We start from the raw sequence: 17332 nt of genomic DNA on the forward strand, positions 1-17332 counted from the left end.
CTGAGACTGTACACAAGCCGTAAGGAAGGAGGCCGTGGACTAGTGAGTGTGAGAGTCACTGTCCAGGATGAAACATCCAAGCTCCATGAATACATCAAAGAGAAGGCTCCAACGGATGATGTACTCAGATAATGTCTCAGACAATGGGGAACAGAGGATGAGGTGCTGGAAGAGGGACAATCATGGGAGGAAAAGCCCCTGCATGGGATGTACCACGGAACCATAGCTGAAGTGGGTGATCTCAAGAAGTTCTATCCGTGGCTAGAGAGGGCTGGCCTAAAGGACAGCACAGGGGCACTCATCCTGGCTGCTGAAGAGCAGGCCCTGAACACCAGAGCCATAGAAGCACGGATATACTGCACCACGAAAGACCCAAGGTGTAGGTTGTGCAAAGAGGCACCTGAGACAATCAAACACATCACTGCAGGGTGTAAGATGCTCGCAGGGAAAGCCTTCATGGAGCGCCATAACCAGGTGGCTGGCATAGTCTACCAAAATATTTGTGCGTAGTATAGTATAGTATATACTGTGGTAGAGGACCCGAGCTAAAAATGGGGGACAGACACCACCCATGGGGGGTGAGACAAGGACTTTTCCCCGTTTTGGGATTTTTTTATGAGGCGGATATCTGATGAAATAAAAAAAGAAACATTTTCTCAAGATTTCTTAACACTCCGTCCCTAGAGTCAGGGCTGGGGAGTGAGAGTCATGCAGGATGTCCCTCAGGGTGCATTTATTTGCGGGTGAGGAAAATGTCTTTAATGTACACATTGAATTTGGTTCTTAATTTTGGACACCGATATCAGTTTTCCTTTCTAACTTTTGCAGGTATGTTGGTGAGATAATAGCTGACACAGAGGCTAACACAAGAGAGAATGATTCTTTCATCTTTACACTTAACAATAAGGTAGGTTGATGAAGTGTCAAGTCAGTGAATGACGGTTAGCTTGTACCGGTACACTTGGTGCGGATATGTGCATCACATCCATGTACTCCTCCCACATAAAGGGGAGGTTTCCGCCAATGTAAACACCATTTACAAAATAAAAACCTTGATCTCTCTAACATGTATAAAATATTGAACATGAACTGTCCTAAACATGGCTTCTCATGCCTACTTGTTCAGCTTCACACACAAGTTTCATTCGTTTCATTCTTGAAGTCAAAAGAACAAAAAAAAATAAACAAATATGACAACACAAAGACAAGGAGTCACTCATTCTTGAGCACTTTCTGTACACTCTTCGTTACATGAAACAGTTCTACTTGTTGCCTCTAAAACTGAGAGAAAAGACATCTGAGAGTGATACAGCTTTCCTGATCGGCATTGAGATCAAGTAAAGATTGTTGTCTTGGTCATCCCGTGCAGGTCGACGACATACATTGGATTGGAAAGAGTCTTTCCACCAGTGGTTCAGGGACATCATGGTGGAATGCATCGATGCGATACTTTGGGAACATTGGCCGCTTAACCAATCTCTTGGCCGTGAAGGTATTCACCAACCATCAGGATTTGCGACTTCCTCGGATTGCTTTCTTCTCCAACAGAGCCATTTAAGCTGGTGACCAGATCGGGTCAGTGATCTCATATTCCTTTGAACCCTATTGATTCTCGACAGTTGAAATTACAGTGATCCCTTGCAATTTTTCTCATTGATTAGTGCTTTCTCTGTGGATTGCTGTCTTTAAAGTAGTAAAAACTTTGGGACTTTGGGGAAAAAAATAGCAATATTTCTACTTGTCAATCATGCTACTATTTTAAGAAAACAAAACAGAAACTTTACAATCAACCAAACATTTAATAATCAATCGTGTTTGAAAAGTGGCATGAATTGTAAGACACTGTTACTTCAAATATGCACATCTACATTAAACAATGTTCACATCAATGAATCAAACATTTCACAACTAACAGTTTCACACCTCAAGCATTGTTATTTTCCATTGTGCAGTTTTTTTGCTTTCTTCAAATGCTCATTTGAGTGAGTCAGATTGTGGCACTTGTTGCTAGAAGCAGTCATTGTCATTTTTCTGGTCATAAGGCTTCGAAGAACTTTCGTTGACAGGCTTGACCGAAACTGTGGTAAATGACCAGTACAGATTTCGCTACAAGGCACACCTTCTTCCTCCTGAAAATAGAGGTGAAACAATCAGAACAAGAGATTAGGCAAGCAGAGCTCACTCATACACCTGCTACTATGGATGAAATGGAATGAAATGTTTCTAAATAGTGAAAAGCTAAATGAATAACTGCATTTGAGAAAAATTGTGCATGTATTTTGGCTTTATAGTGAGGAACTGTATGAAGCGTGATATTAAAGAAATGGTCATCATGAATATACCATATGCAATAAATCCAACTGTTCATTTTACATTTAATTTTCATTTTTTCCGTATACAACAGGGACATGTTCCCCAAAGCAACCATACATAGCTCTATTACATGAACATTACACTAAGGTAACCTTAGTGAATGAGTTATGGTCACCTTTGTGTTTTGTGCCCTGGGTCTTTGTAACTGATATATTGCCATGTATTGGAATCGATGGGTCAATACCAGAAAATATATATTATGTTACAGCGCCACCTGAATTGCTTTGATTGCTTGTTTCCGTTTACTGCTCTTCTCCAGGTAATAGAAGATATCTATGAGCAGGTCATCACAGGCAATTGCTTGGTTCATTTCTGTACAGTCAAGTGCATGAGGTGACAGGAACAACCTGTCAACAGATATGAAAATGTGTTTATAATCTATATCATGGTACACAAATCATCAGACCAGAAGAAAATTGGTAGTTTAATAACATGATTGATTAGGGGTGAGAATGTGCGTAATTATTCATTAGCTTAAGAAAAAAACTTGAAAGCTTACCTGCAATGTAGGTAGGTCGATGGCAATACTTCATTGATATACGATGCAACCCCTTTCTTCGATCCAAACATTACAGAAGCGTTGTCCGCTGCAAAAACACTAAATTCTTCCAAGGTACCCCCTTCGACTTGTGTTTCTTGGTTCCCACATCGCTGATTGGATCGAAAACTCTTGCCGACAAACACTGCAGTTTGCATAATTTTCACCTTTTATTGACCGGAGTGTAATTCCAGAAAATCTTGGGAGTATTTCTCATGAAATGACTGTAGTTTTCCTTTACATTTCACACTTTTCGTAGATTTTTCTCCGGCAGATAACATTACACGACAATGATGAAACCGATGCTAACGCTTGAGTCTCGATTACAGGAATGAGCCGTTACACTGGATTCCAGAAAAAACCCGTACCATGCGCATGCGCATTTCATCTAAAGGAAGCTAACAGTGTCGACCCGCCTGTTCTCATTTTTAATGAACGTTGAGTATTTACGATGTATCTTGAAGATTTTTTTATCTATTGTCTTCACTGGAAATCATAATTTTCATTATTAAACCGTAACCCGGAATGGGATAACGAAAACCATAGTTTTTACGGCAAAACCGGAGTAGTTGGCAGGTATGCAATATGGGGTTCTAAAAGGCTGTGAACCAATTTGCAGTGCACTAAGATCTGTTTTTGCCACACCCACAAAGATAAGTGCAATTTCTTCTCCTTCCTATGGTCAAGATGGGAGGATTTCAGCCCCAGTAAATGATTAACTTGCATGTAGTTCAGTGCTGGTCGAGAAAAGAGTCAAGTACACACAAATACAGACACCAACACTGGCCCCATCCAGTCGGACTTAAAACAACATAGTAGAGCATGAAATAGGAGTGATGAAGATATATATTTTTGGGTGGCTACATTACATTATATTTTAAGCAAAAGATAATGTGGTGTTCTCTTGGACTGATATTGTCTTCTGTTTACATATGAAAACAAAATGTGTAATTTATTGATGTAAAAATATGAACTAAAGTAGTTAATCTGCATTTTCGTTCTAGATTTAGTTTTTTTAAAAAAAGGCCCGAAAAATCAGTGATTTCCACTTCTAATTACCTGGTATTTAGCCGATCGGTGTTGGGCCTAACAAAAACCAACACAATCTCGACTAGTTTAATTAGGTTAAATGCAATTATGACGATTTGTATTGAACCATCTTAACAACAGAAGTCAGTTGATACAAGCACACATCAACTGGACTTGAAAAACAATAAAAATAAATAGAAACGAAACAGAAAGAACCAGCTGATGTTTTAAACGCAACGAACTCTTAAAACATCTTTCGACCGCATTGTAATTACAATCGCAATATGTTACACATAAAACCTTAAATTATCCCCCATTACAGTTGAACACTAACTTCTGACTAATTTCAGTATACATTAGCCGACGGGCTGAACGCAGCTCAAAACCGAGAACAGCAAGTTAGCTGATTAGCAAATTCGACGCATTGTATCTTACGATTTCACAATCTTATGTGACTGGCATGGAACATCAACGCCTTCCTCATCCACACATAACTATCCAAAAGACAAAGTTCTGACATGTGAAATCAGTACATTTATTAGTACAACTATTTTTACTGCTCACCAATGCTGCCCTAATTTGCCGGGTACTTCACTGAAATATTAAATTAGCAAGGGAGCGACCTATCTGATATATTGAACCAATAAGTGGTCATAACAAGGTCAACTAGTGCCCGCTTGTTTCAAGGATTCGCGCAATTGCGAACCTCCATGACACCGAAACACAATACAGTACAGGTAATGGGACAACAACGAAGTCTGATGATTTACCTTGGCCAGCCTCCTGCTCGCCGCCATCTTGAAACTTCTGTATAATTTCCCAGAATTCACAGCGCAGAAAATATCTGTCTCGGAGTAGGAGAGGGAGGGGACACCGGGTTGACGTTGCCTTGAATGCTGAACCTGGGATTTTCAGCGTCAATCCCTATTCTTTGTTTCTGACATTTGTTAGACGACCACTGAGGCTACCCGCAGTTTGTGAGTGCTCTCCTTGAATGCTGAACCTGGGGTCTTCAGCGTATGAATAGATGAGACAGAGCATCAAAAGGTACTTACACAACAGCAACGCTTCAATATATGGACCCCAAAAGAAACTAATAAAGCTTGTTAACTAAAAACAAATAAACGGAAATTGTTAACTGCACCAGTAACGTAAAAACAAGATCATTTAAAAATAAATAAATTCAATACTCTTAAAGGGTATTTGCGTGTCATTATTAGTACTGTATGTACACGAGTTACTTGAGGGAATTTAATTTAGTGAAACGTAAAACATTGTAATTTTTTTGCCCTCCTCCAATAATGTGTAGAGTACATTTGTATACGGCTGTGGTGCAAAATATTAATCTGTAGTCGTTGAGGAAGGAGCACACGAGACTGAACATAGACGTGTTTATTCCAACGGCTAACAAGTGGATCTGACTCAAACATAGAAAATGCAGTGAAATATATGTAACATAAACCCGCACCCTCCTGTGCACCTGCTGGGTGAGATGCCTGGTCCTAGTGCCCACCACAAATCCTCTTTTCTTTTTCCAATAACTTAAAGGACAACCGACACCATTTTTTTGTTTCCTAACTGACATCAGAAAAACGTTTTACAGCATCCAAAATACCCAAAACACGCGGGATGATTGTTTTAGTCAAATGAAAAACACCAATAAAAATGAGTTAAATTGTCCCAAAACTACTTCAAAATGAACTCGAAGATGGTTCCCCCTTGTTCGTGACGTCACACCAGGACGTCTTGCCTTGCTCTAGATCAGGGGTGCTCATTACGTCGATCGCGATCTACTGGTCGATCGCGGAGGTAGTACTGGTCGATCGCAGCGTGACAGTAAAAAAAACATTTGTCAGCCTATCAAACGTCCCATCACTTGATTGACATACAGGGCAACCATTCAGATGAAATTTTGACCTTGAGGTCACCGCACATGCGTAAACAACGGCGCTAAACCCAGCAAAATTTACAAGCTAGTCAGCGAATTACCTCAAATTTTAAGCCCTTGCGAAAACATATAGTGATCAAAATGAGTGAGAAAGTTGGACCAAGTAAGAAGGCAAAAACATATCACTTTCACTCGGAATGGGAGGTGGACTTTTTCTTCACGATGTCATTTTCAAAATGCATTTGCCTCAACTGTCAGTCTACCATCGCAATAGAAAAGAAGGGAAATGTGGAGCGGCATTTTCGGACTGTTCATGGAAAATACGACATTGACTTCCCACCGAAAAGCCAGCTGATAAAGAGAAAGGTGGACGAACTAAAATCCCAGTTGTCCGGACAGCAGTCATTTTTCACTCAACATACTTCAAAAGCGAAAGCCGCCACCGAAGCATCGTTCCGAGTGAGTCACGCCATCGTTAAAAACAATAAGTCCTTCCAAGACGGAGAGATGGTAAAAGACGCATTCGTTGAAGCAGCTGACTCCTGGTTCAGAGACTTTAAAAATAAGACAGAGATATTGTCTTCAATCAAAGCTATGCAGCTGTCAAGACATACAGTTACACGGCGCTGTGAAGCCATGGCTGAGGATTTAACCCAGCAAATGTGGAAGGACATCGGTGATTGTTTCTCACTGCAGTTGGACGAATCTACAGATGTCAGTGACACAGCCCAGATGTGCATTTTCATTCGTATGGTGTTTAGTGATCTCACTGAAAAAGAGGAGCTATTGACAGCACTTCCTATGAAAGAACAGACGCGAGGAGAGGACATATTTCAGACGTTTAAAAACTTTATCGAGAAAACTCAGCTCCCAGTGTACAAATTGGTGTCTATCACCACAGATGGAGCACCTGCAATGGTTGGGTGTGTGAATGGATTTATTGCATTCCCAGACTTCTTGAACTACCATTGCATAATCCACCAACAAGCGTTATGCGCTAAAATGCTCAACATGAAAGAGATGATGGATGTGGCAATGAAGATCGCCTGTTCTTGTCACGTCCGCTCGAGGAGTGGTGCCAGAACTCGAGGGATGCCGGAAGGTAGCGGGGATCGGATCTGAAATACACGGTGGAGTCAGTGATTGAAATAAAGAGTCTTTACTGGGCAACATCAAACAACAGAACGTCGTGAACAAGGAAGGTAGATGACCATAAACAGACCTGCGTGCGGAAGGGTGACGGGGGGCTTCCAGAAATACTCCGACAACGACTGAACGTTAGGTGTGGCTTTTAGAGCCAGAAGGCACAATTAAGGGAATGGGGAACAGGTGCGTGAGCCAGGAAGGCAGGGGCCCGCTCCCAGGAGCAGCGGAGGAGACAGGAGGGGAGGGGCGCGCTCCTGACGCCGATGACGATGTGACAGTGCCCCCCACCCCCCCTTAACGGACACCTCTTGGCGGCCCACCTGGTTTGGAGGGGTGAGCCGCATGGAATGCCCGGGTGAGGATCCAGGAACGGGGGACCCACTGCGTTCCTCTGGCCCATAGCCCTCCCAGTCGACCAGGTACTGCACTCCCCTGCCCATGCGCCTGGAGTCCAGTATCTCCCGCACGGTGTAGACCGGGCCATCGTTCAACATCCGGGGGAGGGGGGGGCGCGAGGGCTTGGGTGCTGGTCTCCACTGGCTTGAGGAGGTAAACATGGAAAACCGGATGGATCCGCATCGTGGGTGGCAGCCGGAGCCTCACCGAGACCGGGCTGAGGATGGCCTCGATGGGGAAGTGACCTGTGAAGCGTGGGCCCAGTTTGGCCGACGTCCCGGCCAGCCGGAGGTCCCTAGTTGGGTGCCTGTAGGCGACGACGGTCCGCGACTAGTTGGTTCCGGGACGTCGTGCGCGACAGGGCGGCCCTGGTCTCCTTCCATACTCGATGGGCCCGTCTCAGGTGGTGTTCGATGGACGGGACCTCCACCTGGCTCTCCTGGGTGGGGAACAGAGGCGGCTGATAACCACAGGCGGACATGAACGGGGACCGACCTGTGGCTGTGGAGACCAGGGTGTTGTGGGCGCACTCCACCCAAGGTAAGTGGAGGGCCCACGACGCAGGAATTTGAAGGCAAACACACCGGAGGGCCGCCTCCAGGTCCTGGTTCTTCTTCTCCGTCTGGCCGTTGGTAGCCAGACGACAGGCTCACCGACGCCCCTAGGGATCAACAGAAACGTTTCCATACCTTGGACACGAACTGCGGTTCCCGGTCCAACACGATGTCCGTCGGAATCCCGTGCAGACGGACGACGTGGTTAACCAGGAGTTGAGCATTCTCGACAGCAGACGGCAACCTGGTTAACGGGACGAAGTGGGCCGACTTCGAGAAGCGGTCCACAACGTTGAGGACGACCGTCTTACCACGGGACGGGGGGAGACCTGTGACAAAGTCGACGGAGATGTGGGACCAGGGTCGGGAGAGGACAGGTAGTGGCTAGAAAAGTCCTGCCGGGGGTTGGTGGGAGGCCTTCCCACGAGCGCAGGCAGGGCACGCCTTCACAAACTCCATGACGTCCTTCCGGTACTCCGGCCACCAGGGCGATAAGCTGGATCGTCCTGTTGACCCCCGGGTGACAGGCGACCCTGGAGGTGTGTCCCCAGTGTAGCACCTTGGTGCGGAGCGCGGGGGGACGAACAGGCGATCCACCGGGCAACCCCTAGGGATGGGGCTTCCTGGACTTTCCTCTCAACCTCCCACCGCAGGGCGCCCAGGATGTGTTGAGCCGGCAGGATGTTGGCCATGGTCTCCTCCTTCTCTGCCGGCTCTTGGATGCGAGATAGGGCGTCAGGCTTGGTGTTCTGCGACCCTGGGCAGTAGGTGAGAGTAAAGTTAAACCGCGTGAGGAAGAGTGCCCATCGGGCCTGCCGCGAGTTTAGTCTCTTGGCCACCCGGATTGCGGTCAGATTCTTGTGGTCGGTATAAACTGTGAAGGGGTGTTTGGCCCCCTCAAGCCAGTGTCTCCACTCCTGTAGCGCCAGGATGACCGCCAACAGTTCCCGGTTCCCTACATCATAGTTGACTTCTGCGGGGCTGAGCCGACGGGAGAAGAAGGCGCATGGGTGAAGTTTCTAGTCGGCAGGAGAGCGCTGAGATAGGACCGCCCCCACTCCGGACTCGGATGCGTCAACCTCGACCGTGAGTCCGGGTCAGGATGACGTAGGACTGGGGGGTTGGAAAAGGCTTGCCGGAGGTGGTTAAACGCCCCCTCAGCGTCGGGCGACCACCTGAAGGGGACTTTGGTGGAAGTGAGGTTAGTGAGTGGGAGTGCCTTCTTACTATAACCGCGGACAAAGCGGCGGTAGAAATTGGCAAACCCCAGAAACCGTTGTAGCTGCTTGCACATCTTCGGGGTTGGCCACTCTACCACCGTTTTGGTTCTGGCGGGATCGGCCCGGATCTGCCCCTGCTCCACGACGAACCCCAGAAAAGACAGAGAGCGGACATGGAACTCTCACTTCTCTGCCTTCACGTAGAGCCGGTTTTGCAGGAGCCGCGCCAGGACCCGTCGGATGTGCTGCCGGTGTTCTTCTGCAGATTTGGAGAAAATAAGAATGTCATCCAAATAAACAAAGACAAACACATTGATAAAGTCCCTGAGCACATCATTAATGAGGTTCTGGAATACGGCGGGAGCGTTGGTGAGTCAGAACGGCATCACCAGGTCCTCAAAATGCCCCAAAGGCGTTTTGAATGCGGTTTTCCAGTCGTCCCCCTCTCGGATGCGGACCAGATGGTATGCACTTCATAAGTCCAATTTAGAAAAAATGGTCGCCGATTGGAGGGGCGCGAAGGCTGAGTACATGAATAGGAGAGGGTATTTGTTGCGGATGGTGATGTCGTTCAGACCCCGATAGTCGACACACGGGTGCAGGATCTGTCTTTCTTTTCGATAAAGAAGAACCCTGCACCGAGCGGAGAACGCGAAGGTCGAATGAGTCCCGCTGCAAGGGAAGAGTCTATGTAGGTGCTCAGGGCTTCTTGTTCCGGGTGTGAGATGTGGTAAAGTCAGGAGTCCGGTAGCGGAGCCCCCGGCTGCAGTTCGATGGCGCAGTCGTACGATCGGTGAGGCGGCAGGGCCAGCGCGTTGTCCTTGCTGAACGCCTCCCGCAGATCAGTTGGCATAGCAGTAGGGGCTAAAACCCTGTATGGTGGGGCCCTCCCAAGAGATGGAAGGGTAATGGGTGCTGAGCCATGGGAGGCCCAGCACGAGTGGCACGTTACGGGAGGGCATGATGAGGAATTGGCGATGTTCAACATGGTTACCCAATAACCTGAGTTTAAGCGGTGCGGTGATGCGGGTAACATTTGCTAGCAGTCGAGCGTCAAGGTCAAGGATCTCTTTGGGAGTTTTGAGAATCTCTACGTCGCAGCCCAATGCTTCTGCCAGTTGGGGATAGATGAAGCACCCGTCTGCCCCCGAATCCACTAGCGCCCATATCATCTGGGAGTTGGACGGGCCGAATAATTCGCCGTCCAGCTCCAATCGCGTGACGGGCGCCGTCCTCGACGCCCCCGACTGCCGCCGCGGTCGCCGTTTGGCCGGGGACTTACGGGTGCTGGAGATCTTAGGCGGAGGCTCTTGACTGCGGCGACCCCCGGGGTTGGTTCGATCGCCGCCGCTCCCCACCTGCAGCGGCTCGGGAAACTCCTCCTGGAGTCGCGCCTGCTCGTCGCCGCCGGGTGTGGTCGTCCACTGCTCGTCCACTTCTCGTTTCCGGGTTCGCTGGACCGCTGGGTACCTTGCTCTTGCTGCCGCTCCCGGAGGCGATGGTCCAGGGAGATGACTACATCGATCATCTCGATGAGGGTGGTGCGAGCGTCGCGGGTGGTCAACTCATCTTTGAGAGCGGTGTTCAATCCGCGACGAAACACTCCTCTCAGCGCCCGATCGTTGTAGCCACTCCGGGCAGCCTGATTGGATTTGCCTTTATTAGTCTCACAGTGGAGAAATTTACATTTCACAGCAGCAAAGTGATGAAAGGAATGAAAGTAGAAAAAGAAAATACTACATGAGCTGCTGGAAAGGCGCCGTCTTGAAGTCAAAAGAACAAAAAAAAACTAAACAAATAATATGACAGCACAAAGACAATATGACAAAACAAAGACACAGAGAGTCATTCATTCTTCAGGACTTGCTGTACCCTCTTTGTGATGACATGAAGCAGTTCTAGATGAAAGAGGAGAGGATCAAAGCGTCTTTCCACCAGTGGATCAGGGACATCATGGAGGAACGTGCACGTCGACTACAAGCTAAATGTTGAAAGCAAACATGCAGCTGTAGCATCCATTGCGGAAGTCGATGGAGTACTCAGCGGCCGAACGCGTTCCTTGCACACAGTCAAGGAGGAGTCCCTCAGCCTCGCACTCCGTGACCGGGTGGTGAAAGACTTGGCGCAGCTCGGCCACGAAGTCCGGGTACAAACCACAAAGTTCAGGTCGGGACTCCCGGACGGCCAGCACCCAAGTTTCGGCCTGGCCCGCGAGCAGGCTGGTGATTAAGGCCACCCTAGCCTCATCGCTAACGTAGGCGGAAGGTTGTTGATCGAACACGAGCGAGCACTGCATAAGGAACTGAGCGCGTGAGGTAAGGGAGGCGAGTCTTGTCACGACTTTTTGAAAGCGTTGCTCCAGCGTGGACACGGTGTGGCGGACCTCCTCGATCGCTTGAGCCAGCTGGCTTGCACGTTCCACTTGATGGGAAAGGGCGGCTATGAATTTATCTCCACCGGCGGGATCCTTTGTCGGTCGGAGTATTATGTCACGTCCGCTCGAGGAGTGGTGACAGAACACGAGGGACGCCAGAAGGTAGCGGGGATCAGATCCGAAATACACGGTGAAGACAGTGATTCAAATAAAGAGACTTTACTGGGCAACATCAAACAACAGAATGTCGTGAACAAGGAAGGTAGATGACCATAACCAGACCTGAGTGCGGAAGGGTGACGGGGGGCTTCCAGAAATACTCTGACAACGACCGAACATTAGGTGTGGCTTTTATAGCCAGAAGGCACAATTAAGGGAATGGGGAACAGGTGCGTGAGCCGGGTGAGCCAGGAAGGGAGGGGCCCGCTCCCAGGAGCAGCGGAGGAGACAGGAGGGGAGGGGCGCGCTCCTGACGACGATGTGACAGTATGACTATTAGAGCCAGATCTCTTCAAAGACGGTTATTCCGTGCACATCTGGAGAAGGCTGACTGCGACCACTCTGAGTGGTTGCTACATACTGATGTGAGATGGCTCGGTCGTGGGAAATTCCTCCAAAGATTTCGAAAACTCTGTCCGGAGATTAAAGAGTTTCTCTGTGTATCTGGACATGCAGAATACAAGCAACTAAATGATGGTCAATGGGTGTTGGACTTGGCATTTTTAACTGATCTGACAAACTTGTTGAATGACCTCAATCTTGAGCTGCAAGGAAAAGACAAAACAGTGACCAATATGATTAGCTCCGTAAACGCTTTCAAACGAAAGATGCAACATTTAACCTCAAAGCTACAGCGACATGATTTGGCAAATTTCCAGAACCTGGCGTCAGAGCTGTAGACACAAAGGAAGGCCCGTGTGCAACTTGACAGTGCACGCTACATGGAGCAGATCAACGATTGTCTGTCAGAGTTTGACAAACGCTTTCAAGACTTTTCTTTGCTCAAGCCAGTGGCTAGATTCATGTGCTATCATTTTCAGAAAGATGCTGAGGTTGATTCACTCGCATCAAACATTGCAGGACTGTTTCCTTTGAGCTCCTCTGGAGTGGAAGATGAAATTTTGACTCTACAAACCGACATTGAGCTGAAGTCCAGGGCTCATAAACAGTTCTGGAACTTACTCACAGAGGAAAAGTACCCCAACATGAGGAAATGTGCTACCTCCTTGACTGCATTATTCGGCTCCACTTATTTATGTGCGTCAGCCTTTTCCTACATGCAGATCATTAAGTCCAAATACCGTTCCACCATGACTGATGAACATTTGGAAATGTGCTTGAGGCTGGCTGTCAACAGCTACTGTCCGGACTATGCATCCCTGGCTGATTCAATTCAGTGCAATTCGTCAAAGTAAACTCAGGTAATTACAAAAAATGTTACTAGTTATTTATTATGTTATACAGTAAAGTCTCGTTATATCGATATTCAAGGGAGTCCGAAAAAATATCGATATAACCGGGACTATCGATATATCCGATATCGATATAACGAGACTTTACTGTATATATATATATATATATATATATATATATATATATATATATATATATATATATATATATTCACCAAAGCACTTTTCTCCAGACCAGTTTTTGTTAATAAAGAGAGGACAAAATAAGCATAAACTTTATTTGTACAATTGACCCACAAAAAATAATCAATTCTAAACAGAGAACAAAACAAGCACAACAAGCACTTATTACGATACTATTTTCATTTACCTTGCACATTTCTAGTCTTTTTATGTATAATTAGTACCGTTTAGTACGATACCCGGTTATTACGATAATCTGGTTATTACGGTGCTCCTTTTCATCCCCCGTCGGCCATTTTGCTGTTTATATCGATACATCGGTCGCGCCATTGGTCGACTTGGTCACGTGTCTTGGTTACGTGAGCCGCCATCGGTTTGTCATTTTCAGACGGCAGCTCGTGTGTATCAGACGGCAGCTCGCGTGTCTTCAACAATGGCGAAACGAAAGAATTGTGATCTCGGAACGAAGCAGTCATGGCAGTTGAGGAGAATCCAACACGGAGCAAATCCTCTATTGCAAAGGAATTCGACGTGCCGCAAAATACTTTATCAACATGGTTGAAGAGTAAGGATAAAATAAAGACGGCATACGAAGAGCTGGACTTCGGACCTGGCTCAAAGAGGATGGGAAAGGCGGCGCACCCTGATGTTGAGGACGCGGTGGATACCTGGATGAGGCAAGCGAGGAACCAGAACATCCCGGTATCAGGAGCGATGCTGCAGACCAAGGCTAAAGCGCTTGCAAAAGAATTGGGCCATGACGACTTTAAATGCTCCAAAGGCTGGTTAAATCGCTACAACGAACGAAAGGTACAGCAAGTCCTGAAGAATGAATGACTGTGTCTTTGTGTTGTCGTACATGTTTGGTTTTCCCAAGATGGCGGCGCGTGAACATGTGGCTCCCCTCTCCTGGCAAATTTGCGTTTTCATGTTTCATGTTTACTGTACTGTATTACTGTATGTTTGTTAAAGTCATTATAAGTGCCTTGCATGCTGGGTCCGAGAGGACATTACATAATGTCATCTGTGCTGTATATCATGCATATTAGCATACAGTACTGTATTTGACAATAAAGATGACTTTGGAAGGATCTGAAGCTACGCAAGATTACTGGAGAGGCCAAGAAAGTGGATCAGAACCAAGTTGACGACTGGCACAATGGCAGACTGCAAGAGCTGCTGAGGGATTACCACCCCGACAACATATACAACGCTGACGAAACTGATTTGTTTTACAAGCTGCAGCCAGAGAAATCATACGTCTACAATGATGAGGATTGCCGCGGGGGTAAACGTTCAAAAGAAAGACTTACAATCATGCCGTGCGCTAACATGACGGATACCGATAAATTACAACTTATTGTTATCGGGAAATCAAAAAAACCAAGGTGCTTCAGTGGCGTGAAGAGTTTGCCGGTCACCTACAAAGCAAACAAAAACGCTTGGATGACGTCAGACATTTTTAATGAATGGCTGCAAAGCTGGGATAAAAAGCTCAGGCGTGAGAACAGAAAAATATGCTTGGTCATCGACAACTGTCCAGCCCATCCCAATCCAGACAGCTATGACCTTCGATGCATCAGGGTGGTGTTTTTGCCACCGAACACCACAAGCCATACGCAGCCCATGGACCAGGGTATCATCCAAAATCTAAAAGTCCACTACAGAACAATTTTTTTTACAGGAGATCATAAAAGCGATGGAAAAGGGGAAAGAGCTGCAATGGACTGTTTTGGATGCCATTAGAGCAATTTCCAAAGCGTGGAGCACAGTGTCCGAAAACACCATCAAGAACTGCTTCCATCACTGCAAATTTGAACATCCAGGGTGCAGTGACGGAAGCAGTGAGGAAACATCTGCAGCTAATGAAGAGGATGACGACAACATTCCTCTTGCAGTGTTGGCTGAAAAGCTAAAAGTCGCTGACATTGCATCGTATGTTGCAGTCGACAAAGACATTGCGACATTCCCAAGCTCATCAGATGCAGATATCGCAGCAGAGGTCAAAGCCAAGTATGCCACAGGAGATTCCCGTGATGATGATGATGATGATGATGATGATGATGATGATGATGATGATGAAGAACCGACTGAATGCACACCTATTGCAACATCGACAAAAGCGTTGCAAGGTGCTGCGGACATGCGATCTTTCTTTGAATCCGTAGAAAATGCATCCGGTTTCTTAGAAACGTTAAACAAGATGGAAGTGTTTATATTAAAATATAAAAATGGGAAGCAGAAGAAGATTGATGACTTTTTTAAATAGCATACATACGTACTAATTGCAGTGTTATGTACATGTACTGTATATGAATGCAAGCGTTTTTTGCAACAATGTTTGTTTTTTTTTTGTCTGCTCAAGCGTGATGATTTTGAAAATGACTGTACATTCCATACTGTGCATTAAAGGGCAACCAACATCACTTTTTGTGTTTCTTGACTGACATCAGAAAAAGGTTTTATAGCATCTACAATACCCAAAACACGCAGTATAATAAAACACCAATAAAAATGACTTCACGTCACGCCAAGACGTCTTGCATTGCTGGAGAATCCAAACAATGGCTTTAGATTCGGAGAATATGCTTTCTTGTTATACATCCAGTTATGAATATGATTCAAGTAGTTCTGAGGAGGAAAGCATACATGTTTGCAATCGATTAAAGATTTACTGTATACTGTATCCTATGGAGCATGGGGGCCCTCTACTGGCGGCTTTCGGATGCAACACTGTTCTCAGACAAAAAGCTGTTGTTATGTCACAGCTGCGCGCCGGCATTCTATTCAGGCACTCTCTCGAACTGTCACGTAAGTTATGTAAACGTTGCAGTTTTGGTTTTTCATCCATGTACAGTATTTAATTGTGTTGCATCCAGATATCTTTATTGCTTGCAACAATCACTGTTTTTCATATGATTGTACATGCTGGCGTTCGTGGCTTCGTGTGAATAGAACTTGAGGATTTAGCATTGGTTGGTTGCATTTTTGAAAGGAAATAGTCATTAAAAAGTGTAAAGACGTTTTTATTTTATGCACAACTTTATTTTTCACTTCACTACTGTACAAAAAAACATGTTAGATACGCAATCCATGAACCCAATGATGAAATTACATGCCATAACAAAGATGCCCCATTTACGCATTCCCCCCCCCCTTAATGCAGTTCGGCGCAGGATCGGATATATCGATAGTCCGGTTATATCGATATTTTTTCAGACTCCCGAGAATATCGATATAACGAGACTTTACTGTAATTAGTTTTCCTCATTCATCATTACATTATTTTATTTATTTATTACTGGTTCATTTATTGTTTATTCATTTTTCCATGTATTCGTTTAATTCGTTTTTTTTGTGTCTTAGAAATAAAGATTTTGAGAACATTGGAATGTTTTATCTGTGATTTTCTTGTGGAAAAACCGATGCGGCCCAGCCTCACCCAGACTCTGCCTCCAGCGGCCCCCGTGTAAATTGAGTTTGAGACCGCTGTTCTAGAGCAAGGCATTCTAGAGTCTAGAATCAAAACAATGGCTTCAGATTCGGAGAAGATGCTTTCGTGTTACTCATACAGGTACGAATATGATTCAAATAGATCTGAAGAGGAAAGCATAAATATTTGCAATCAATTAAAGAAGTCCTTCCGTATCAATTTGAGCCGTCAGGACACCAATGTAGCGTCCCAGAAAATCCACAAGATGACGCCCAAGCTCCCTTGGAAATGGGCTGATTGGTCTGCTGGGAATTTGTGCCAACTAGTATCAAATAGTCGTCTTGGTGCAACACACGATTCACCATCGCTTTACTTAGGTGTTTTCCTTCTAATTTCGCCATCAACACAGATCAACACGAAGTTTTCAGACCAAACAAAGTATCCAAAATGCATTGTGTGTCGATTTCTGGGTCAGTGGCGTTTCTGAACTCACGTCAGGAATCGTCGCCAACTCTTCCTGAATATTCAGCACGAGTCTTAAAACGTGGAATATAGCTATATGTGGTGGAATATTTGTAAAATACGCTCAGTAGAAGTGCAGATCAACGATTGTCTGTCAGAGTTTGACAAACGCTTTCAAGACTTTTCTTTGCTCAAGCCAGTGGCTAGATTCATGTGCTATCATTTTCAGAAAGATGCTGAGGTTGATTCACTCGCATCAAACATTGCAGGACTGTTTCCTTTGAGCTCCTCTGGAGTGGAAGATGAAATTTTGACTCTACAAAC

At 45.8% G+C, this 17332-nt stretch overlaps 2 protein-coding genes across 4 annotated transcripts in view; one reads left to right on the plus strand and one right to left on the minus strand.

Moving 5' to 3' along the window:
• The window catches only part of ube2l3b (ubiquitin-conjugating enzyme E2L 3b), a 30714-nt gene extending 25896 nt beyond the window's left edge, over positions 1 to 4818 (minus strand). The window contains exon 1 of one of the 2 annotated variants that reach the window (XR_016114770.1): positions 4711 to 4818. Coding sequence is in view for 1 of the 2 variants with exons in the window: in XM_088995075.1 (XP_088851201.1) it covers positions 4711 to 4737 (27 nt within the window). In the remaining variant the exon portion in view is untranslated. The remainder of the gene's footprint in view (positions 1 to 4710) is intronic. The other variant, XM_088995075.1, reaches the window with a different exon arrangement.
• Positions 4819 to 4904: 86 nt separating this feature from the next.
• Positions 4905 to 16671, plus strand: LOC148899668 (tigger transposable element-derived protein 4). 2 transcript variants are annotated; one of them, XM_088995073.1, is made up of 4 exons: positions 4915 to 4987; positions 12599 to 12939; positions 13502 to 13923; positions 14203 to 16671. In XM_088995073.1, exons 3-4 carry the CDS (start codon positions 13588 to 13590, stop codon positions 14857 to 14859), a joined length of 993 nt encoding a protein of 330 aa, XP_088851199.1. In that variant the 5' UTR covers positions 4915 to 4987; positions 12599 to 12939; positions 13502 to 13587; the 3' UTR covers positions 14860 to 16671. The 2 variants fall into 2 exon arrangements, with proteins under 2 accessions (XP_088851200.1, XP_088851199.1); XM_088995074.1 differs by lacking the exon at positions 12599 to 12939 and having other exon boundaries at positions 4905 to 4987.
• Positions 16672 to 17332: the final 661 nt, after the last annotated feature.

This window comes from Hippocampus bargibanti, linkage group LG04 (assembly GCF_051943395.1).
Source record: "Hippocampus bargibanti isolate YZ-2025 linkage group LG04, ASM5194339v1, whole genome shotgun sequence".
NCBI classification, from domain to species: Eukaryota; Metazoa; Chordata; class Actinopteri; order Syngnathiformes; family Syngnathidae; genus Hippocampus; species Hippocampus bargibanti.